The sequence below is a fragment of the Callorhinchus milii genome, unplaced genomic scaffold (genome assembly GCF_018977255.1).
Source record: "Callorhinchus milii isolate IMCB2004 unplaced genomic scaffold, IMCB_Cmil_1.0 Scaffold7, whole genome shotgun sequence".
NCBI classification, from domain to species: domain Eukaryota; kingdom Metazoa; phylum Chordata; class Chondrichthyes; order Chimaeriformes; family Callorhinchidae; genus Callorhinchus; species Callorhinchus milii.
Genome location: NW_024704748.1, coordinates 26,623,247 through 26,647,464, shown reverse-complemented (window position 1 = coordinate 26,647,464; position 24,218 = coordinate 26,623,247). Strand labels below are relative to the sequence as shown.

At 42.9% G+C, this 24,218-nt stretch overlaps 1 protein-coding gene across 1 annotated transcript in view; it reads left to right on the top strand.

Moving 5' to 3' along the window:
- LOC103186548 (nebulin-related anchoring protein) overlaps window positions 1–21,912 on the top strand; it is a 45,040-nt gene extending 23,128 nt beyond the window's left edge. The window contains exons 20-41 of the mRNA XM_007905654.2: window positions 527–625; window positions 2,019–2,123; window positions 2,798–2,905; window positions 4,698–5,009; window positions 6,003–6,107; window positions 6,759–6,857; window positions 7,559–7,663; window positions 8,310–8,417; window positions 10,960–11,073; window positions 11,386–11,583; window positions 12,391–12,495; window positions 13,008–13,106; window positions 13,725–13,829; window positions 13,996–14,103; window positions 14,282–14,593; window positions 15,336–15,440; window positions 16,100–16,198; window positions 17,368–17,472; window positions 18,100–18,207; window positions 18,892–19,203; window positions 19,844–19,996; window positions 21,395–21,912. Coding sequence (XP_007903845.2) covers window positions 527–625; window positions 2,019–2,123; window positions 2,798–2,905; window positions 4,698–5,009; window positions 6,003–6,107; window positions 6,759–6,857; window positions 7,559–7,663; window positions 8,310–8,417; window positions 10,960–11,073; window positions 11,386–11,583; window positions 12,391–12,495; window positions 13,008–13,106; window positions 13,725–13,829; window positions 13,996–14,103; window positions 14,282–14,593; window positions 15,336–15,440; window positions 16,100–16,198; window positions 17,368–17,472; window positions 18,100–18,207; window positions 18,892–19,203; window positions 19,844–19,996; window positions 21,395–21,496 — 3,066 coding nt within the window. The 3' untranslated portion in view covers window positions 21,497–21,912. The remainder of the gene's footprint in view (window positions 1–526; window positions 626–2,018; window positions 2,124–2,797; window positions 2,906–4,697; window positions 5,010–6,002; window positions 6,108–6,758; window positions 6,858–7,558; window positions 7,664–8,309; window positions 8,418–10,959; window positions 11,074–11,385; window positions 11,584–12,390; window positions 12,496–13,007; window positions 13,107–13,724; window positions 13,830–13,995; window positions 14,104–14,281; window positions 14,594–15,335; window positions 15,441–16,099; window positions 16,199–17,367; window positions 17,473–18,099; window positions 18,208–18,891; window positions 19,204–19,843; window positions 19,997–21,394) is intronic.
- The last annotated feature ends 2,306 nt before the right edge of the window (window positions 21,913–24,218 follow it).

The following is a 24,218-nucleotide window of genomic DNA, read 5'->3' as shown; positions in this document are numbered from 1 at the left end:
TGTTTGTCGCTCCTTTGCTGAGACGAGGTGCCGAGCTTGAATGATGTGGAGTTGGCAGTTTGACTGCAGTGTGCAAGTGCCCAATCAGTTTACGATCGGCTCTGCAACTAACTGCGCCTCAAATAGAACTGACCCATTAATGATGTGGTCATTTGTAAATGGAAGTGACTTTAATTCCAATAGTTGTACAATCCTGGCCGACAGTCCCCCAGATAAAATTGGTCACTGGCTGTTTGTGGCACATTGCTGTGCACAAATTCACTGCTGCTTTTGCCTAGAAATACGCAGTTACCACACACTACGTTTGACAGTAAATCCTGTGAGATGCCTTGACTAACTAAGCGCTGAGCCAGTGGTGGGGGTGGGGGTGAGGGGGGAGGTGATCATAAGAACGATCAAAAAGGTGGGATTTAAAAGTGGGGAGGGAGGGAGGAAGGGGGGAAGGCAGAGGGATTGAGGGAGAGAGTTTCAGAGTTAACTTTACTGTCGTCAAAGAGATTTAAACGCAAACTCTTCTAACTCGCAGAGAAAGTACAGACAGAAAGTTGACGCGATAAAATTCACAAGTGTGGCAGACGCCCCACAGATGCTTCATGCCAAGAAGAGCCAGGACTTGCAAAGTGATGTGAGTACAGCAACGTGTGCCGAGAAATCCGAGAGAAAAGATAGCGTTTCAAGGAATGACAGATGTCATCGCTGTAAACAAAGATGATCAAACGAAGAAAAGTTTCAAAAAAAGTTTGTGTGTATTTACTTCCGAACATCTGATAGCTTTTTGCGTTTGTGCTTTTTTTTTAATATATTGTTCAACCCATCAACCGTATTTTTTTTCCGTTCAGGAGACAGCATCTTTAGAAGCGAAGTCTTTCAGCTCACCATAGCTTGCGAGCGCACACACACCAAAGTGCACCACACACGATGCCATAAATGAAAACCGCTAAGTTTCTTTTAAATAATAAAACAAACAGGAAACAGTAGACCGCTCGCGTTTTAGACCCAATACGTTTTCTCCTTCGCTTAAATTATGGGGCAGAAATGATGATGGCTTTTGCGGGGTAATAATCCCTTCCGAAAAAAAAGTAATTATTCAATCCACTGCTGTGTGCGATTAGCTGCTGAGTTTCGCCCACAGAACGTACAGCCAATTCACTTTACGGTGTACTCTGTGAAGCGCTTTGAGACGTCTTGAAGACGTGATGAGGGGTTAATGTCAAACGCAAGGATTTTTATAATTATAAAATAAATGGGTTGAAAAAAAAGTGCCACTCAGTGCCACTCTTCTCCTGTTGGTGGCACTGCTGGGAACGGTCCTTTCCACCAGCTCAGCAGGTGCTCCATTGAGAGTCCATTGGTCTCACCAGGTGTCGCTGACCTTTACAAGTCAACGTTCTCAGTAACCTGCCCATCGGACATTTACGGGAGTGCAGCTCTTTGGAAAAGTTTCCTAACGACAAGCTTTGTGCGATCAGAAATATATTTGCTTACTTTTGCGCTTTGATTGTGCCCTGGTAACACTCAGTTGATGGCAATCTTGCCTCGGAGAAGATTGTGGGTTCAAGCCCCACGTCAGGGCTTTGAATTCAGTCAGTCTATTGAGCTCACAATGCGGTGCCGGAGGTCCACTTTGGAGGAGATGTTGAACCAAGGTTCAGGTCTGCCTGTTCAAGGGGATGTTAAAGACCGCTATTGAAAAAGAAGGGAGTTTCTCCCAGTGTCCTGGCCAACAATGTCCCCCAGATTAAATTGGTCCTTCATTTGATGGCTACTCGTGGAACATTACTGTGTTCAAGGCTACTTCGTTGCCTGCAAATTATACGGTCACTACATTTTACTGTAAAGAGCTTTGAGGCGCTCTCCTGATGTGAAAGGTGCTACATTAGATCTGAGGATCATTGATTGATTTCAAGCTATGGAAATATCATGGCTCAGCCCGTGTGAGAAAACTGAACGTGTTGAAGTTAATAACTACAGCATGTCGTCTGGAGCATTGATGGTGTTATGTGTTTTGTGCTGTGCAGCTTATGTACAAGGCAAACAATGAGAGGACGATCCATCAGTACAGCATCAGCAAAGAAGAACCACTGTTCACACGAGCAAAGGCCAACGCTCAGTATCTGAGTGACGTAAGTAACAAGATCAATCATTGGGAGCAAGGAGTCTTCCCATTCAGCTCTTGCAAGCCAAAGCCCCAATAGGTAGGGTGGTCCTAGCTCAACAACAACAACAAATTACATTTGTGCAGTGCCTTTCACGTCGGGAGGACGTACCAAGGCGTTGGACAACCAGGAATTTGGACCCGAGCAGGGGTTTGGAATCAGGAGGGTGGAGGGTAGGGAGGGTGGGGGTTGGAGGGGGGTGGGCGAAGAGGGGTGGGAAGCAATGCTATTTCAGTTGGTTAAACTCCAGCAGTATCCCAAGCCTTGGCTCTTGACAATCTGTGCTGAATACTCTCTGGAATTAGGTAAGAAGGATCCAGAGGATGGGCGTTCCATTCCAGACGCAGGAACATTTCCATGCCTGGATAGCACCGGAGATGTGCAAACCTCAGTTAGGAAATTCTTAAGCATGGGTCAGACACCCGGCAGACCAAAAAAAAAGGCAAATGATGATTTGCAAAGATCAATTCATACAGGACAGAAATTCATCAAATGGGTTACTTGAGAGGTTTTTCCAGTAAAAGGACAAAGCATTATAGTCTTTTGTGCCTCTCAGTGATATTAAACCAAATTTTACGCAACAGGTTGGGGCATTTTTTTTTAAAAAAAACAAACTGAAACTTTTTGTTTGTCCTCTCAAGAAAATCTACAAAAGCAGTTGGGATGCTCAGAAAGAAAAAAGCTTTGAACTGCGACTGGATTCATTGGCACTACTGGAAGCAAAAGCCAAACAAGACCTTGCCAGTGACGTAAGTAACTCGTTAAAACCCCTGCTAAGGTGCTCGAAATACAAACCAATGAATAATTTGAGAAATAATAACTGCATCTTGCCAAAATGCCTTTCGATATTCTGTTCCCTTCACCATTTCTCTGTTTTTTTTGTCTCCATTGCGACGACAACTGAATTGATTTGGACTCATCAGGGCCCCCTTTTTTTTTTCTCTCCGACTGGGTTAATGCTCTTGACGGAGAAGTATATCTCGCCCAGCGTGTCATGTCAGAAAAATCTCCTTAATGTAAAATTGTATAAAATTATAACAAAGTGTCTTGCAAGGGAGGAAGATCGGGAAGATTGTACTTTAAGCTGTCAGGAAGCGAAGAACAAAGTTACTTATTGTTGTCGCTGCAGAAACTTGAAAGATAAAGTGGAAAGCGCTTCCTCTGACTGATAATGTTATCATAGTGTTTTAAAGCTGTGGCGCTGTCACCTTTATCTCTCTCCCGGAAAATCTTCAGCTGTCAGTAGTTGAAAAATTATAAGGATTTCTCCACAAGTAGATGCTCGGCTTCACTCAAGATGGAATAACTATTTGTTTTCGTTTCGTTCTCAGATTGGTTAGTCTAAGTTCAGAATATAGTACAGGGGAATCCATTAGGTAGAAAGAGGGCCATCTGGATTATAGAGTTGCTGTTGTATGGACCTGCACAATTAGGAAAGTGGAGACCGGTAGCTCAGTGGTTAGAGCACTCGCCTCGCGAGCGAGAAACCTGGGTTCGATTCCCAGCAGTGCGAAACGTTGGGTGAGTTTCCTCACTCCACGCCCTCTGTTTACCAAGCAGGAAGTAGGAACCTGGTTCAAGCACTCTGAGATGCCGTCCGGCGTGGAGGGAGCTATATAAATCCAAGTTGTTGTTGTTGTTGGTTGTCAGTCGAGTTGCGGGTCGCTTTTCCGGGGTTAGGTAATAATTCCTTCAAAATAAATAATAATATGGGCACTCAATCCACCACTGTTTGTGGGACGCTGCTGTGCGTAATTATCTGCCGCATTTTGTCACAACATACACAGTTAATTCACTTTAAGGTATTTTCTGTGAAGCGCTTTGAGTCGCTTGAAGCCGTGATAATAATAATGATCCTTGCATTTGATGTAGCGCTTTTCAAGTCTTCCAGACGTCTCAATGGGCTTCACAGAATAGACTAAAGTGAATTGACTGTATATTTGTGGGCGAAACGCGACAGCCAATTGCGCACAGCAGCGTCCCACACACAGTCGTGGATTGAGAATGACCAATTTATTATTGTTTTGTTTTGGAGGATTATTTTATTAGGTGTTTGGAGTAAGGAAACTTGCCCAAGGTTTCGCCCTCTGCCTGGAATTCAACCCAGGTGTCTGACTCGTGGAGTCCTGTAGCTCAGTGGTTAGAGCACTCGCTTTGCAAGTGAGAGACCTGAGTTCAATTCCAGGCAGAGGGCGAAACCTCGGGCAAGTTTCCTTACTCCACACAGAGCCTAATAATAATCCCTCCAAAAAAACCAAAAACAATAATAAATTGGTCATTTTCAATCTACGACTGTTTGTGGGACATTGCTGTGCGCAATTGGCTGCCGCGTTCGCCCACAAATATACAGTCAATTCACTTTACAGTGTGTTCTGTGAAGCGCTTTGGGACGTCCTCCCGACGTGAAAAGCGCTATATCAAATGCAAGGATTATTATTATAATTGATAAGGCGCTATATCGAGTGCAAGGATTATTATTATTAGTACCAGTAGTATTAATAATCCAAACCGTTATCGAGCTCTTGTGAAATGTTTCCACAGATCAAGTACAGAGAGGAGTATGAAAAGACAAAGGGCAAATTGATTGGGGTACAGGATGTAAAGGGTGACACTCAGATGGCACATTCGATCCAAGCCTCCAAGCTGCAGAGTGACCTGGAGTACAGAAAGGACTTTGAGGCTACGAAAACCAAGTTCCACCTGCCGTTGGATATGCTGCAGATGATCCATGCAAAGAGAGCCCAGAGCATGGCCAGTGACATGGGCTACAGGGAGAGATTACACCACTATACTGTGCTCCCCCAAGACATGACGGTGGAGTGGGCAAAGAGAGTGTACGCAATGCAAAGCGATGTAAGCAGTTGGTTTCCCAAAGCGACTTTATATCGCGGGCCTTGGTCTCTAAAGCGCTCCGGGAAGCTACCCCGCATGAAGGGGCGCTACATAAATGCAAGTTGTTGTTGTTGTAGTTGTACATTATCGCAAATTACGAAAAAAGATCTTTTGGGGAAATTTCATAATTTACAAAGGGGTATTTTGTACGAGTTACACGGAGGTATTGCCTTCTTCGAGCTCAGTTGGCAGAACTCTTGCCTCTGAGTCAGAAGGTTCTGGGTTCAAGCCGCACGTCAAGAATTTGAACTCGCTACAGTTGATACCTCAAACCGGTGCGCAAAGCGAGGTGGGCGGGGGGTGTATTGTCGGAGGTGTAATCTTACAGATGAGATATTAAACTGATGTTCGTTTTCCTGTTCAGGTGGACATCAAAGATCCCATAACATTATTCAAAAAGAGAAGGGAGTTTCTCCCCCGGTGTCCTGGCCAACAATTCCCCCAGATAGGAATTTGTCACTCACTTCATGACTGTTTGTACACTGCTGTGTCCAAATTGGCTGCTGTATTCATCCTCAAAATACACGGTTTGCCTACAAAATACACAGTCACTAAACATCACAGTAATTCCTGTGAAGTGCTTTGAGACGTCTCAATGATGGAGCCTGGCTGACACTCAAATACTAGGTTTGATGAACCTGAAATAAGTCTTGCTCCCTCCCTCGCCTCCTTCAAGGCCCGTCTCAAGACCCTCCTCTTTGACCGCGCCTTCGGTCACCCTCCTACTCCTACCCTTCCTGCCCTCCACCCCCCTGATTCCAAACCCCTGCTCAGATCCAAATCCCTGACTGTCCGGCACCTTGGGACATTCTCCTGACGTGAAAGGTGCTGTAGAAATGTAATTTGTTGTTGTTGTAACCTTTTGGTCAATGATTTGGAGGTAGTAGTTGTATTATGCAATGGCTCTATCTGAGACTATGTACTAATATCACACTGTTCTCAAAAATCTACTAGAATCAGTACAGGTCTGACCTAAACTGGATGCGTGGTATTGGATGGATGACCAGTGGTTCTCTGGATGTTGAGCAGGCGAGGAGAGCTGGAGAAGCAATCAGCGAGGTAAGTGTGGGAAAACAGCTTCAATATACAATATAATAATAATAATAATGTGGTTACTCAATCCACAACTGTTTGTGGGACACTGTTGTGCGCAATTGGCCGCCCACAAACATACAGTCACTACACTTTACAGTATATTCTGTGAAGTGCTTTGAGACATCTCGAAGGCATAACAATTGAGAAGGGGTAAGTCCACCCTTACAAAAGGGATCAGTGGACTTGGAAAACAAACAATTTCATGTCTAACTGAGAAATAGGAATTATTGCAGCGCCTAATGCATTTGAGAAAATGGCAAAACATAGAAAATATAGAAAACTCAGGTGAGTTTAGGACCCAGTCAGAGACCTATTAAGTAGTAATATCTATGGAGAGAGGAAAATGAGTCAATGTTCCAGGTCAATAATAATAATAATATTACTTGCATTTGATATAATGCCTTATCACATCTTCGAGATGTCTCAAAGTGCTTCACAGAATACACTGTAAATTGAATTGACTGTATTTTGTGGGCGAAACATGGCAGCCAATTGCGCACAGCAGCGTCCCACAAACAGCCGTGGATTGAGTGACCAAAATTATTATTATGATGTTCAAGTCGACTGAAATTTTGAGAAATGCTCACTGCTGATCTCTTCATTTGTGCCCAACAGAAAAAGTATCGTCAGCATCCGCACACCTTGAAATTTACAAGTGTTTCAGACACTCCTGAAATGATCCAAGCCAAGATCAGTTACCACCAGGCCATAGACGTAAGCATTCTGAATACACAAAGGCTTTCATGTTCTAACTGATGAATTATATTTTCGCAACCGCATTTCATAAGAGGGTCGGAAAGGAGTCTTCCTTGTAAGTCCTGTTATGGTGCATCTTTGCGTAAGTAAATGCTGCAAAGACCCTAACCCTATTCCAACCCACAAACAGCCCTGAAGTGAATGACCTGCCTCTGTGACCTGCTGATCCCATCGTCGGTCGGGCCTTCCGCCTCTCTGCCCCCCCACTCTTTGGAACTCCATCCCCCAATCCCTTCACCTCTCTCCCTCCCTCGCCTCCTTCAAGGCCCGTCTCAAGACCCTCCTCTTCGACCGCACCTTCGGTCACCCTCCTACCCTGCCCTCCACTCACCCTGATCCCAACCCCCAGCGCGGGTCCAAATCCCTGACTGTCCAGCGCTTTGGGATGTCCTCCCGACATGAAAGGCGCAGTGTAAATATAATTTATTGTTGTTGCTTTACTGAGTCTGATGGCTGCCTTCTTAAACAAAAGAAGCATACGTTGTTATTCAATTGGTGGTGAGGTACCAGCAGAATCTTGAAAGATTTCCTTGATGTGCGTAATTGCAATAATTGTCTATTTCTCCAACAAGATAAGATTCTTGTGCTCTGGAATACACCCCCTCCCAACTGCTCCAGATGCACATTAAAATGGAGTTTCTTTTTTTCCTTTGTGATAGAGACTATACAGAGAAGATGGAGAAAATGTAAAACATCATTATACCCTGACTAAGGATCTGCCAGAACTTTTGCTGGCTAAAGCCAACGCTAGGAACATCAGTGAGGTGAGTTCTCGTCAATACAGTGTTGCCTTCGGGATGAAACTTAGCTCTCTGCGTCTAACATAGTAATTAAATGTGTTATAACCAGTATCTCACGGCACATATCGTGTTTAATGAAACAGAGCCAATTATTTCTTAAACATATGCGTGGATAACTTTTACACATGTGCAAACAATGCAGTGCATGTTATACCGGGAAGCTTCTCCCGGTGTCTTGGCCAACAATCTTTCAGCTTCGTGGCTGTTTGTGGAACTTTACTATGTACAAATTGGCTGCTGTTTTCACCTATAATACATAGTCACTAAATCCTAAGCCAGTGAATTTGGTGAAGTGCTTTTAAGAGATCTTGACAAGGTGATGAGGCACTGTATCAAAAGCAAGGATTATTATTTATTATTAATTTTGTTATTAACACAGATTGAAAACCTGGCTTTAGCTTGCCCAGGGAGATAATATTTAACCGCAGCAAATTAAAGTGGTATTATATTTCAGGATATTTTAAGCTTCGGGGTGGTGGGGAGGTTGATTTCTAATCTACGTTTGTGCAAGTGTAAGACAATTGATATTGAAAGTAACTAACTCGTGTTGTAGGTAAAATAGCGAACCATTGCCAAATGCTTAATCATAAAATCGACTGTTCTTCTAAAGACGCGCTACAAGGAATCTTGGACAAAGTTACGTGACACTGGATATAAACTACTTTTGGATGCTATTCCGTTACAAGCCGCCAAAGCATCAAGAGAAATAGTCAGCGACGTAAGTAGATCCGCAGATTGTATCTCTGGAAATTCTGCAGTTGATATGTCACGGATCAAGCCAGTTGTATCCAAATCAGTGTTGAATGGATATGAAGACTGACAGAGAGATTGAGCACTCTGGGCCTCCCATTTAATATTACATTTCGCCCACTAAGCACACACTCACTTTACAGTATATCCTGTGAAACGCTTTGAGACGTCTCGCAGATGTAACCTGCATTACACAGCACTTAAATCAAATTTGGTTCAAAGTGGGAGCTGACTCCTAGTGGTAGATAAAGAATTTCTTCCAGCACTTTACGAAGACTATGGCATGGTTCCTCGAAGTCACAAAGAGTCGGAAACATTACGCCAAGACTGAAGCCACTCTGTGATCACTGTCGAAGCGGGTTGTTGGTACAAGTTGTTTGGGCGCAAGGCATCATTTCATTTTATGAGCATCCTATTCGCATCATTGTGTAAATGGTATTACAGGAGAGGAAGCAGCAGCCAGATTGCTTGAAATTAACTGAATTGCTAAAAATCGGTTTGTTCCAGGATTCAGAGAACTATTTTACACGCTTTTAAAATGCATGGACAGCTATACAAAATGTAACATTCATGCAATAATAATCCCTTCAAAAAATAGATCAAAATTTGGTCACTCAATCCACGACTGTGTGTGGGGACGCTGCTGTGCGCAATTGGGCGCAACGTTTCGCCCACAAAATACACAGCCACCGCACTTTACAGTATATTCCGTGAAGCGCTTTGAGACGTCTCGAAGACGTGATAAAGCGCTTTATCGAATGCGAGGATGATTTTAAATATTTTTTAAAAATCATAGCTCTTCTGACTCGAGCTGCAAGGTTGGATAAACCGATTTTGCGCCTGTGTCTGCAGTCGAGTATCGGACTGGCTACTCTTCCCTGACTTACTTTGATCTCTGTTCATCTAATGAATAACCATCAGCAATGCATTTCCACTGTAACTCATTTCAAATACCTCAATACAAAAAGAGAATTGTACATTAAATTTCAATTACCGGACTCCTTTTTACTTCAAAAGGTTAAATAATGTAAAAGGCTAAATAATGTAGTTCTCAGCAGCCACCACCCAAGTCTCGCTCTCATTTTGCTTCAGTGTCGTTATCTCGTCCACTTCTGATTAAAATAAGTATCACAGTTGTTGGATACTTTTTGGTACAAAGCTTTATTCTATATTTATTCCCGTCGACGCACACAGTTCAGTTAACACTTAAAATAACCCATTGAAGCCTTTTTGCCACCACTTTACAACCCTGTTGCGGATTATTTTGAAATTCTGACGAGTTTGACAGCACCTCCGCTGGGATTTTGAACTCTCCCAGGATTTCTCAAAGTCACAAAACTTTCCTTTTTAGAGTTGCGGATTTTCATTTTTTTTTACACATATCTAAAAAAAAACAATACCCCACTCACAAAAATCACTTAAATTGCATCGGTATTCAACTGTTGTTGTTTCTGCTGCCATATGTCATGGAATTGTGCATTCGATTGACTGTGTTTAATTAAAGTTAGTTTCTAGTCAAATCCCAATCATGATAATTCACAGACTGTAGCTAATCTCTCATCAGTTCATGCACATTCAAAATTGAAACGGTCTTGGGCACATTTTTGTTTTGAAATTGATGGGATGATAGGACTTAAGTTATGCTCCAGCCATACCCTGTGCCCCACAACATCTTAAGTATCTTTGCAGTTTTGCCACTTCTGTTCACATTCGGTGGAGTTGTCAGTCTTGAAAGGGACGTCTTATAGAGATCGAGAGCATTTTAAATGGGTTTGAAAACGTAAACTCAGATCAATACGTTCGAAGGCACCGAGATGGAACCAGAGGAAGGGTAGGATTAGAGTTGCAAAGGACAATTTCAGGACAGACACCAGGAAAGGTTTCCTTGACCTAGAGAATTAACTAACAACTGGAACAGGTTGTCGGGAAGGGGGGTTGAGGCCAAGACACTGGACTCTTTCAAAACAGCCTTCTCTCCTTGCTTCCTTCAAGGCACGTCTCAAGACTCCTCTTTGACTGCGCCTTTGGCCACCCTCCTGCTCTACCCTCCCCGCCCTCCAACCCCCTGATCCCAACTCCCTGTTCAGGTTCAAAACCCTGATTGTCCAGCGCCTTGGGACTTCCTCTCAACGTGAAGGGCACTGTGTTAATGTCATTTGTTGTTGTTGATATGGTGATGGGAGGGCAGTGGGGTGGGTTCCCTGCAAGTTTGAGATCGGTTGAGGCCGAAGGTTATTCTTCATCCAAACTGATCTTTGGGTAAAGTTTCAGTGATTTGATAGCTTTTCAAATAAGAAACAAAAAAGCATTGTTCCTTCAACGTGCCTATGGGGTGCAGAATGCAGTGTGTGATGTGTTATTTATCACATCCCTAATGGCGCGTTTCACTACTTTTGCCTTGAAATGTTAATTTCCAATGCAATTCCATTTGAAAGAACTGAAGAATTTCCACGGGCTTTATGTGGAATTGTGCTGGTCGCTGGCTCCTTAACACCTGTTTTCTGTTTCAGTACAAATATAAGGAGGCGTTTGAGAAAACAAAGGGACATTTACTTGGAACACAAAAACTCGAGGATGATCTGAACATATCTCATAGTGTCCATGCGGCCAAACTGAACAGTGACGTACGTATACTTTTAAATGTCTTGAATTCATACCCCCCCCCCCCATCAGGTCACCTTTTATCTCAAAGGATGGATTTTCGAAAGCTGGCATGGGAAAAGTGAATTAAAACCGCTTACGATTTCGCCCAAATAACGCACGTTTCATATTCAAAAAGAACCTTTAAGATCCTCACCTGGAAAGAAAACTTGTAAACGTGATCAAGGGAAGCAATGGAGGAAGGAGATACCCGATTGTCCATCTCTGGATAGTGGGATTGTGCTAATAATTTTGAGTGAGAAATGTATTAAGTCTTACCTGTTGTCTTCAAACAGCTGAAGTACAGGCAAGGTTTTGAAGAGACAAAGACTCATTTCCATCTACCTATGGACATGGTGACCTTGGTACATGCTAAGAAGGCTCAAGCTTTAGCCAGCGACCAGGATTACAAACATCTAATCCATCATTATACCACTCTCCCCGATGACATGACAGTGCGGTGGGCAAAAAGAGCCTATAATCTACAAAGTGAGGTAAATCTGCATAGTTCAAAGCATTAAGCGTCTTGTGATCAAGTTAACTTTTTTAAAAAAAATCCTTGCCTTATCACACCATCAAAACGTCTCAAAGTGCTTCTTCACACGATTCACTGTACAGTGTAGTGACCACATCTTTTGTAGGCGAACACAGCAGCCAATTGTTCCACAAACAGCCGTGAAGTGAGTGACCAATTCAGCCTGGAGTGTTGTCGGGGTCACCGGGAGAAACCGCCTTCCCTCGTTCCCAGGCACCTCTTGTTTTCAGCTTTTTTAAAAAAATATATATTAAGGAAAAAAACGCAAAGTATTTGCTTTAAAGGTGACGAAGCAACCAAAGATTGTTTTCGGTTGAATTGCGTCTGAAAAAAATAAATGTCGTATTCAAGGGTGCAAATAGAGTCAGATCTTTATCTATTGACATCAATTCTGACCAAATATTCAGTTTGGAAAAAAATCGATAGAATGAACTTAATGCACAGCAAAGGGCTTACACCTCAAATAGTGAGATGGCTGTTTGTGGGACAGTTATTCCACTTTGCAGTATATCCTGTGAAGCGCTACGAGATGCGAAAAGTGCTATACAAAATGTCAGGATTTATTTATTTTTAACATCGGATTTATTTGGCTGTTGGGTAACTGATGTAGGTCTTAAAATCTTGGGATCAAAAGAGCTGAATAAGAGCTGCAAACGTTACCGTTGGATTCACGGCGATCTGAGACTTGACTCTGCGAAATTCCGTTTCTTTCGACGTCTTCAGTTGCATTCTGGGGGTAATTACGTTGTGCGCTGTGTCTTAACAGAACCTTTATAGATCGGACTTGAGTTTCATGAGGGGAGTGCCGTGCATCTCCACAGGGGCTTTGTCTATCGAAGGAGCCAAAGGAGCAAGTGAGCTGATCAGTGAGGTGAGCTGCTGTGGGTGACTGGGACTTAAGTAGAATACTTATGACCGTTGACAGATCCAGGGACATTCGTATCTCCTGGGGCTTTTGTTCTTGAGCGATAAGTTAAAATGGCCGACTTTCGAGTCACCGGGTTGCCCTGACATCACTTCCTGCTTCGCACAGGATGTTGGTGGCATCGTAGCGACCCAGAAGTTGGCCATTTTTGCTCGATAAGTTGGCCAGCGGGCGGTAAGTGAAGGGTACAACTGCATTATAACTGAACTCGCGTCCTAAGGAGCCTTAGGTTGGGGCCGCAGTGTGTGCTGGGCGGGTTTGCGTAGCCAGCGGTTGTTTACTGCAATGGTAACTGCGTAAAGGTGAAGCTTTGCAGACGGGTAACTGGGCTCTCTCGCTGGCAGACGGGGAGAGAAGGATCTATTTAAATGGGGGGAAGAAGGGCTTACGGAATAAATGGTAATGTTGATTTCTCTGTGATTTGTTTCTCGTACAAAACCAAAAAAAAACCACGACAGAAAAAATATCGGCAGCATCCATGCACACTGAAGTTCACTCAGGTGACCGATTCCCCAGACCTCTTGCACGCGAAATTCAGCAACTTGATTGCTAACGAGGTAATGTTACCAGATAAGTGACCCCGTGGGAAAAAAATAGCGCGGTTTGTAAATGCAATCCATTCCTCTGTATCGCTGGAGATAAGAGTGGCTCTGTCTTCAATCACTATGCCCCCTAACCTCTGGGTCCCTCTACCTCAATCCCTCCACCTCGCCCCCTTCTTTAAAGACTTACCTCTTCTACTGAGCATATGGACCCCCCCGCCCCCCACCTCGCTCTCACTCCCACTGTGTTCAACTCCATCACTGTGCAGCGCTTCGAGACACTATCCTGCACGAAGGGCGCTATATAAATGCAAGTTGTTGTTGTTGTACAGCAGGCTCTGGAATAACATTGAAACGCAAGGCTGATTTGCCGATGTCTCTTCAGCCACATTGAAAAGCAATTGGGAGCAGGAATTCTCCACCCCAATCCCAATCACTCTATTGGTACAAGGATCGCTCCCAAGCCAGATACCCCAGGCATCAACAAATATACCTGGATGAAGGATAAATAATAATAATCCTTACATTTGGTGTAGACTGGGAGAACATCTCAAAGTGCTTCGCTGTGATGTGGAGACATTGTGTGTTGGGTGAATGTTGTACAGGTGAACATTGTGGTGATTTGTCTTCCAGCGCCTGTACAAGGCAGCAGGAGAAGATGTCCAACACCACTACACTCCGGTCGTTGGTTCCCCCGAGAACATACGGGCAAGAATCAACGCAGCCAATTTCAGTGAGGTAACAATCTTTTTCACCACTAACCGAGACTCTGTCTGGCGTGAAGGCCGCCATATAAACATAAGTTGTTGTTGTTGTTATTAGACTGATGTTGGACTGAATCTTTCACGTGAGCCGACAAGCAGTCGAAGCTGGTGCTAAATTTTCAATATGGTTTCCTCCGCAGGTTAAATACAAGCAGTCGTGGCTCAACCAAAGAGCACTGGGCTATAAACTGACTCTAGAAGCCATTCCTTTCCAGAGCGCCAAAACCTCCAGGGACATAGCAAGTGACGTAAGAGCAAATCTGACACTAGTTTTTTTTTATATGAAGCTTTCTTATGATTTATTTGTTAAAAGCTGCGGCTTGAGAAATGATTGTGTGCCAGGATTGTTCCGTTTGTATTCTACATCGGAAGGATTTCTGCGCAACTCCAAAGGGTTTTGAATAATGAGACCCGTTTCTGTTTCAGTATCAATACAAACACGCTTTTGTGAAGGAGAAGGGAAAGCACATTGGGGCCAGAAGTATTCTGGACGACCCCAAGATGCTGCACTGTCTCCAAGTGGCCAAGTTACAGAGTGAGAAGCGGTACAAGAAGGGAGCGCAGGAAAGCAGAAGTCAGTTCCACCTGCCCATGGACATGGTGAATCTGGTCCATGCCAGGAACGCACAGGCATTGGCCAGTGACTTGGGTTACAAGAACATGATCCACACGTACACAATGCTGCCTGATGACCTGAAGATGCAATGGGCGAAGAAAGCCTATAAACTGCAGAGTGAGGTAAAGCTGCTCGAGGAACCTGACACTTCAATGCAGTGCTGGGGGGTGGGGGGGGGGGGGAAAGGATATCGCTGCCTTAAATTGAGTTCCCTGCCCGCCTGTTCAAGTGAACGTTACAGATCTCACAGCACGACCCGAACAGTGAAGGGTTGAGTGTTTGCCTACAAGACACACAGTCACTACACTTTATAGTGAATCCTGTGAAGCACTTGGAGATGGCCACGAAAAATGCTCTTATCAAATGCAAGGATTAACTATTCTTTGTATAAGTATTATTTATTGTTAGCAGTGAAACATGCATTCACTATTGGGGTCTTTCATATGCTGATTCCTTCACAACAAAAAGAACAGTACTTTATTCAGAACAGTCATCATGTGATAGACTCCATTATACAGTAATTCATCTCAAAGTGCAATTGCCTCTGGAATGGACGGTCTGAATAGGCTACAATAGGTGCGATTTCAGTCCAGGCTTTCTTACGTTCTTCTGGCTGTGTTCTTACAATACTTTTCATAACGGGTGAAAATTATGTTAACGAATTTGCTGATATCTCAATTAAATGGAGAGAGAGAGAAAGAAAACCTTCAAATCCTAAAAAAATCTTTGCTTTCTGTGATAGCTCTCGCTCTCTCCCTCCCCCCCTCTCCCTATCTGTCTGTCTGCTTGGCTAATGGGACTGTTTGTCTCTGTATTCGACGATTTTTAAAAAAAAAAATCTCTCACCTCTTCTTGTTCTCACAGACGCAATACAAATCTGACCTCAACTTTCTTCGAGGTGTGGCCTGGCTGTCTGATGGCTCGCCACAGATCGAGACAGTGAAGAGAGCTGGAGAACTCATCAGTGAGGTAAAGTTCAGCAGAAATCTTCTCCTGGTTCCTCTCTGGTCAGCCGGCCTTCTGCGGGTTCCTCGTCCCCTCCGTCCAACATCAGTGGCCGTGATTTATAGAACATTACAGCACAGAGGGAGGCAATTCAGCCCATTGCGCCTGTGCCGGCTCTTTGGAAGAGCTGCCCAATCAGTCCCACTCCCCCGCTCTTCCCCCGTATTCTTGCAAGTTTTTCCTTTTCAAGTACCTATCCAACTCCCTTTTGAAAGTTGGTATTGAATCGGTTTCCACCACTGTTTCAGGCAGTGTATTCCAGACCGTAACAGCTCTCTGGGTAAAAAAATAATTCTCCTCATCTCATTTCAGCTACTATGCCCTCAAACTATGCTTAAGAGTATCTAAACCAGACAGAGTTCCACATATACATGCCACCTTTGAGTGGTCATTTCCCTGTATCTGGATGAATTGTAAATGATTCATTTGCGGAAGAACACGTATATTTGCAAAATATCTGCTTTGTAAAAAGGTCACCTCTTTGATAACTCTTGTGAAAGGTGAGTTTAAAATGAATACAAAGGCTAAAATGGACGTACATTGTTGTACGCAAGTTGCATTTGGGTCAAAATTTATATTTCCTGCTGTACATTTAATTCAGCTTTTATTTTCTTTATCTTTAGAAAAAGTACAGGCAGCATCCCGACACCCTGAAGTTTACGAGTGTGGTTGACTCTGCCAACATGGTCCATGCTAAGTCAAGCTACCTGCAGTGTAATGATGTACGTTAAGTAATTTTTCTCAAGTATTTGTTCACGCAATAGAAAGCTTCAGTGTGGATTTAGACTTTCCCTGTCAGGGCTCTAACACTGTTTCTGCATCCTATTTCATGACTGGCTTTAGTTATTTCAGGGAAGATAGTAATATTTATCAAATAATGAAAAAAATTTAATCCACGGCCGTTTGTGGGACGCTTCTGTGCGCAATTGGCTGCCACGTTTCACCCACAAAATATAGTTAATTCACTTTACAGTGTATCCTGTGAAGTTCTTTGAGACGTCTCGAAGACGTGATAAGGCGCGGTATCAAATGCCAGGATTATTATTATTATTATATCAAGAAAAAGTTCCCTTGTTTCATACACTTCTCAATGTCTCATTTAGGAGACGTGGCAATGGATCAAGATGAGTATTAAAAGGCTAAAACTATTTTGACTTTGTCCCACCCGTTTCAATTCACGATCCACTTTGTCCCACCAGATTTAAAATGGCGGCTGATCGATCTAGGAACGTTTCAGGCAGGCAAGACTCATTCCAGTGGGGTTGGGGTGGGGAGGGGGGGGATGCCCGCTAGTGGCCATTGCGCATTTAACCCTCACCATTGCAAATAGCATTTCAAACTCAAGGTCGACGACAGTTTTGAAATGCCGCACATTTTTACCCCAAATATAATAATAATCCTTGCATTTGATATAGCGCTTTTCACGTCGGGAGGACGTCCCAAAGCGCTTCACAGAACACACTGTAAAGTGAATTGACTGAATATTTGTGGGCGAACGCGGCAGCCAATTGTGCACAGCAATGTCCCACAAACAGTCGTAGATTGAAAATGACTAATTTATTATTGTTTTTGGTTTTGGAGGGATTATTATTAGGCTCTGTGTGGAGTAAGGTTTCGCCCTCTGCCTGGAATTGAACTCAGGTCTCTCACTTGCAAAGAGAGTGCTCTAACCACTGAGCTACAGGACTTCTGCATAATAGATATTATGCAGAAAAACAATGAAATGTAGAGGTCGAAAACACAGCACAAGCGATGATAGTTGGTGTACTGATCAAGTTGAACATTATAACACTGTAACTTTGAAACTTCTCGATATCAAATGCATGGGTTATTATTATTATTATTATATTATAACTAATACTAATTAAAACAAAGTCCATTCCCTTTGCAGAGGTTGTACAGATCTGGAGATGCAGAGTCCATGTATAGATGCACAATACCCCCCGACCACCCTGATTTCAAACGAGCAAGAATGAATGCACAGAACATCAGTGAGGTAAGCCTGTGATGGATTGCTGGTCAAATGGCATCATTTGTTTTGATCCAAATCTGTTTTCCTTTCAGCAGTTGGAGCACAATGTACCAATTTCCAGTCACAGGATTACACGAGAGTTCAAATCAACATGGGCTTTCGGCCCATTTGATCTCATCCATCCCCCAAACCAGCCCTCCTGTTCCCTCACTACAATATCAAGCTGTTTTTTTTTTAAAAAGGAATTCATCATGTTGGTATCAGCTGCCCCACTTATTAATCAGACCACTCTTGCACAGTTAACAAAGTCAGTTAATACTGGCAATTGCAAGAGCCCTGAAAAATGACATACATCATATAGAATTGCATTGACCCTCCAGCACCGAAGCAGACCATTCTGCCCAACTGGTCCATGCCAGTGTTTATGCTCCACATGAGGTTTAATCATGTTATTTATAGGAAGGGAGAGAAATATTTTTTTTGGGGGGGAAAAAATTAAGATTGTTCACCATCAAAGTACAGTCATTATGTTTTATGGAACAATCTTCCTCTATCCCTCCGCCTTGCCCCTTCCTCCAGACGTGAAAGGCGCTATGTGAAGTGCAAAGGTTATTCTTACATTTAATTGAGCTTTTCACTTTGTTCCCACAGAAAGCTTACAGAACATCTTGGGAGCAGACAAGAGCCCTGGGGTATGACCTCAGGTTGGATGCCATACCCTTCCAGACAGCCAAAGCTTCAAGAGAAATAGCCAGCGATGTAAGAACGCACATCAATTTATATTATACAATAATTTAGAGCATCTCCAAAGATTTTGGACCCAGGTTCAATTGGTTATGTTATTACAACTCTACCATCTTGTAAATGACAACCAGATTTTCCTCGGCTTGAAAGACTGTACACAAATTTGAAGGAATTGCTTTCTGATCAATTCGTTCTGGTCCGTATCAATTCCAAAGTTTACTTTGCGGTTTATCAAAAATAAAAATCAGCAAAACTCTCTGTTTGAATTAAAGTTAAATTAAAGGGCTTAACTGAATAATGGGCAAGCCACTTGAACTAATAAAGGAGGAAATCCAATCCTAGCTTTGTATGGAAGCACCTTTATGCAATTACAATGTTGATTCCTTACAAGATGAGGTAATGTAAAACACAAAGATGTTTACCAAGTTCTGGAAACTCGCATTGTGGAGGGGTAAACAAATTAATAGTAATTTGATCACTCAATCCACCACTGTTTGTGGAACACTGCTATGCGCAATTGGCTACCGCTTTCGCCCACAAAATATACAGTCAATTCACTTTACAGTATAATCTGTGAAACGCTTTGAGACGTCTCGAAGATGTGATAAGGCTCTATATCAAATGCAAGGATTATTGTTATCATATTCTAGCTCCACGTCCGTTGCCCACAAATAAGCTGAATGAGCTGTTTCTTTACAGTACAAGTACAAGCAGGCCTTTGTGAGGGAGAAGGGTCAACAGATTGGATTCCGCAGTATTGAGGACGATACCAAAATGAAGCACTTCCTGGCTGCTAGCAAGCTCCAGAGCAGCAAGGCATACAAAAAACAGTTCGAAGAGGGCAAAACCAAATACAAGTTGCACATGGACCAGCCTGGCTTCACACATGCTAAAAGAAGCCAGGAGCAAGCCAGTAACATTAACTATCGGCAGCACTTACACCAGTGGACGTGCGACTCTGAGCAGCTCAATGTCAAGCATGCCAAAGAGGCTTACAAACTCCAAAGTGATGTACGTACTATGCTCCTTAACACTGATGGTTGTAAACTGGAAAGATGATGTGAGGCTTGTCACTTACTTGTAGGAAATGTCTTGGTCTCTGTGGTTCTCTGTTAACTTAGGGAGCTGAGTCAGACTGAGGATCAGAAGATTCTGGGATTGAATTCTGGGTGGGTCCATTCAGACCTTCATTCTAATGATTAAACAATAAATCCTTCCTGGGAGAGAGGGACAGAGAGAGAGAGAGGACCAGCTGAGCTTGGGGTTGACTTGACTCAATGAGGACTTTCTGGCAAAGCCAAATATGTCCATGTGAATTCCAAGTACCATTGATGGTAACCTGATTGGCTCATCAGTAACTCATGTGAACCAAAGTTCTAACGTGCAAAGTGGTCCAAACTTGACAAGTAACATGAAACATAGAAGGGCTTTGTACTAGTTGAGCTGATGTTATAATCTCTGTAAAGCACTTTGAGGTGTTTCCAATGTAAACCGTGCTGCATAAACCCAAGTAGTTGTTGACCTTGTAATATGCATTCGAATGATACTCTTTGTCTGGAACCTGTAGTAGGGTTAGGAACCTGTAATAGGTTCCAAGCAAGGAATGCTCCCACCCTTGTGTATGCTTATGGCACTCTACACTTTTCCTTAGGTTGCTTACAAATCTGACCTTAACTGGATTCGTGGCATCGGCTGGACACCGCCAGGTTACCACAAGGTCGAAGTGGCCAAATATGCAGCTGAGATGTCACAAGCAGAGGGTCTGGATCCCCAGGAAGCAGCCATTCAGTATGAAAGGTTCATGGTAAGGAAACCAGGTGTAAGCAGCGAACTCGCAAAACCAATTGTAACTTGGGAATGAGAAACATGATGCAAATTGAGGAGAAAATTAATGTTTTGAGACGTGATAAGGTCATAACAGCTTTTAAGAGAGAACTGGATAGGTATTGGGGGAAGACGGGTTTGCAGGGTTATGGGGAGAAAGCTGGTGATTGGGGTTAGTGAGAGTGACGCTCTGTCAAAGAGCCGCACAGACTCGATGGGCCGAATGGCCTCCTTCTGTGCCGTAACATTCTATGAATCTATGAAAAAAGGTACTATATCACATGCAAGGATTATTAGTATTATTATTATTAATTTGTGTGTGTGTGATCTGTATTGGATAACTGTGCAGAATTTTTATAACCACAAATGTGAACTTTATACAGTGTTTTATTACAGCCGCCACTCTCCTATAACGACACAATCATCAATCACCAAAGGGCATTTTAAACCTTCTGAATTTTTCAGGCCTTATAAACGGTTGGATGTCGAATATATCACAATAACACTAAACTCCACTTGTCCAGTGTCTTTACCGGTCGGTCGGTCATTGGCTCCATTGCTTTGATTGAAGAAAACTCAACCTGTAGCTTTTGCAGCTGATAAGCACAATATTATCAAAGGGAAACCCAGTTATAGCTCACTTGGATAGAGCACTGCCTCACTGAGAGGGCAGATCTCCCGAACACCGTCACTTCTGTCTCCGACCAGCTGGGTTCCTGCCTTAAAACATGGCTGACATAAGGGTTGTCAGGTCACTTTGCGCAGATTGCCCACAGGAAGCTGCAGGCATGGGTCATGCTTGGGAAACTCCGACGTGAAAGGTGCTACGCAAATGCAAATTGTTGTGTTGTTGTTGAAACATTGCTGACATCGTGATCTTTGCAAATTGAAGATTTCAGGAAGTGATGTCTGTTGTTACCTGACGACCTGGAAGTCTTTTTTTTTTAGCACTCATTTATAATCACACGTGGTTGGTGGGCCATTGGACCCAGTTGGACCAGAGTTCCTCTGTAGTAAGCAGTGTATTTTCTTTCGTGTTGCCACAGAAGGATGGACTTTTTAATATGACAAAACTGTGAAAGAAATTAAGAAATTTCTAGAATTCTGCACCAACTTACTTTTTAAGGCAAAATGGCTTTTCGGCTAAGACTCGGCGAAACTTGCAGTCTCTTATGCTGCAGGGATCAGTTTCAGTATTGATGTCTCCCAGGCAATGTCTCAAAGGCATTCGTAAAGAATTCACTTTGCAGTATGTTCTGTGAAGCGCTGTGGGACGTCTCAACGATGTGATCCGGTGCTATACCGAATGCAGGTATTATTATTAATGATTAACGTCTGTACCCTAGAGGCTTAACTTTGTTTTCCCTCTTATTGTTAGAGAGCTCAGGCTAACAGAGGCACAGACGAATTGAATGTGATGCCAGATGCTGCAGAAGTTCTTCACCTCAAGAGGAAAAAAATGAAACTTGCTAAAAAGTAAAAATTATATACAATTCTTGCATTTAGTGCTTTTAAAGTGGCGTGCTTCCTTTCCAGAATCTCTGATTGTTTGATTCACGTTTTGTTTAGTCTCTTCAAACATTAATTTGTTTAAATTCGGTGCTGGATGTTAAACCTTAAACCTTAAACCTAGTCATTTTTCTACTCGATTAGCTATATCAAGTGAGCAAAATTATTATTTCTGGTGTAATTTTTTTTGCCCGTTGTAAAGAAAAAGTATGCAATGAAACCGATTGAAGTGTTCCATTTTTACACCTGCCTTAATTTTTGCAGCAACGTATGAGTGTACTGTGTATCAATAAGCCCAGAGTGGGCAAAGGGGATAAGGAATAGTGCATCTAACTGTATTTGTGGTCAATCGTGTTGAAAATAAAAGATCTTTTCATTACACTGGGATCAGTCCTCTGCGAGTCAAATATTTTAGCAGGCAAATGTAAAATATGATTTTCCAAACAAACTGTGGAGCACTGCACCAACAGCAAAGAAACGACAGCAACAACAACTGATTTATATAGCTCCCTTCATACAGGATAGCGTCTCAGAGCCCTGGACTAGATTAACCCTGAAATGTTCAAGAGTTGAGATGTAAAAATCAAGATGATCTCAACTTGTCTGAACATCAGTTCACCTGGTAAAAGCCAGAGAGAGTAGCCACTGCGAGCAAAACACAAACGGTCACCAGCAAAAGGGGGATGGAGACATCAGGAGAAAGAGCATTCAGCATCAGTTATTATTACATCTATAGGATTCATACCCAGGCAAATAACCCTTCATTATCGCAGTTCCTCCCGAATTGAATTGAAACATTAAAAATAGTCTGACAACATAGACTTAATCCAGAAGCAGATAGCGCTTAATCTTATGTGCTGCTGACAATGCCTAAAACAGTCAAAGAGATGATAGGAATCACGGTAGACAGGTAGGGATTGCATCTAACCAGGATACACATAATGCTGTCTCGGAAGTGTCATTAACCAGATATAAGTCGTAAGAACCTATAGTAACTACGTACTCACTTGAGTAACTGTTGGATGCATTATGGTGAGGCTCAGGGTCTCGGCAGTTTATAAACAAGCCAGAAAGCCAACAGATACGTCACCCAAAAGCATGTGGAAGCACATGATTGCAATACTCTTTGCATTTTGGGAGTGCCTTATCACTTCAAAGTGTCTCAAAGAGCTTCACATGATTCAATGGAAAGTCTAATGTATTTGTAGGCAATCGCGGCGGCCAATTGCACATAGTGATGTCCCTCAAACAGCCATGAAGTGAATAACCAATTTCATTGGGGAGTTGTTGGCTGAGCCATTGGGAGAGAGAAACTCTCATTTTGTTTTTGAATAGGATTGTGGGGTCTTTAACATCCACCCGAACAGGCAGATGGGACCTCAGTTTAACATCTCGTCCAAAGAACAGGACTTCTGTCAATGCAGCATTGAACCCACAACCTTTTGACTCAGAGGTGAGACTGCAGCCAACTGAACCACTGGACGTGACACCTTTTCGGATAAATAAAGGACTGGGCTACTTATCCTCTTGAAGGAGAATATGCAATATCATCCTACAGCTTCGGGGCTTGAGATCAATAGGTTTTTCAAGTATCGCATTTTTTTAAATCTTCCCTAAGGGCAACTTTGGCCTTTAGTGTTGTCGCAGTTCTGAAGACACAAAGGCTATGGATGTGGTGCAGCAATTATCATTCACTCGCAATGTGTTAATGATAGAGAATTATTGCGTTGAGTTTATGTAACTGTCATACAATGCCTTCTTTGGGTCGATTAGAGAAATACAAAGAACTTCATACGATACTCTTAGAGGGCAATCTAGCCTCAGTCACTGAATTCTTGAAGTACCTTAACAATGCAGCCCTTTAAGGCACTATCTCAGCTTTCAGTCATGCCATCCTTTGGCACACAAGTTAAACATCAATACCCCTATTGTGCAGAGATGGCTCACTGTATCTAACGCTCAAGAAGTAGAGAGAAAAANCGTATCACACGACAAGGAGTATGTTCAATCCACAATAAGTATCTAGCACCTTGCGGCATCCACCCGATGTGAAAGGCGCTATACAAATGTAATTTGTTGTTGTTGTTGATCAAAACATCAGTCTCAGAAATGCGAATGTGGACAATATCTTTGTCTGAATGCATATATGTGTCACAGCAATCATGACCCAAAGTGGGAGGTAGAAAACACACATGGATGGAAAATCCATTGATCTAAAAGTGTTGAGATCACTAACAACAATAACAACAAGATTCCATTGATAAAGCGCCTTTCACGTCGGGAGGACGTCCCAAGGCGCTGGACAGTTGGGTCAGGACCCGAGCAGGGGGGAAATGGTCAGGGTGAGGAGAGGGAGGGAGCGAGAAGGGGGTAGAAATAGAAATGATGCTGTTTCAAATCGACTGACACGACCCATTTCTACTGATTAAAAGCTACTGATATCTCAAGAAGTAAACTGTTACGTTCATAAAATCCTTCCATTTGGCCAGGGAAGAGGCTGACCATATTCGAGAATTATTCTGACCAGGGATGAAACTGCAGCAAAAGCAATAGCCTGCGTACCTCACAAGTTAATATTAACTGAAATCTGGCCTTTTTACAGATGATAAGGAAACCCTCGTCAGTGTCGCAATCAGAAAAACAAGTAGAAACAAACATTTTCGGAAGGTTAGGCATTGATTATAGCAAAGGTC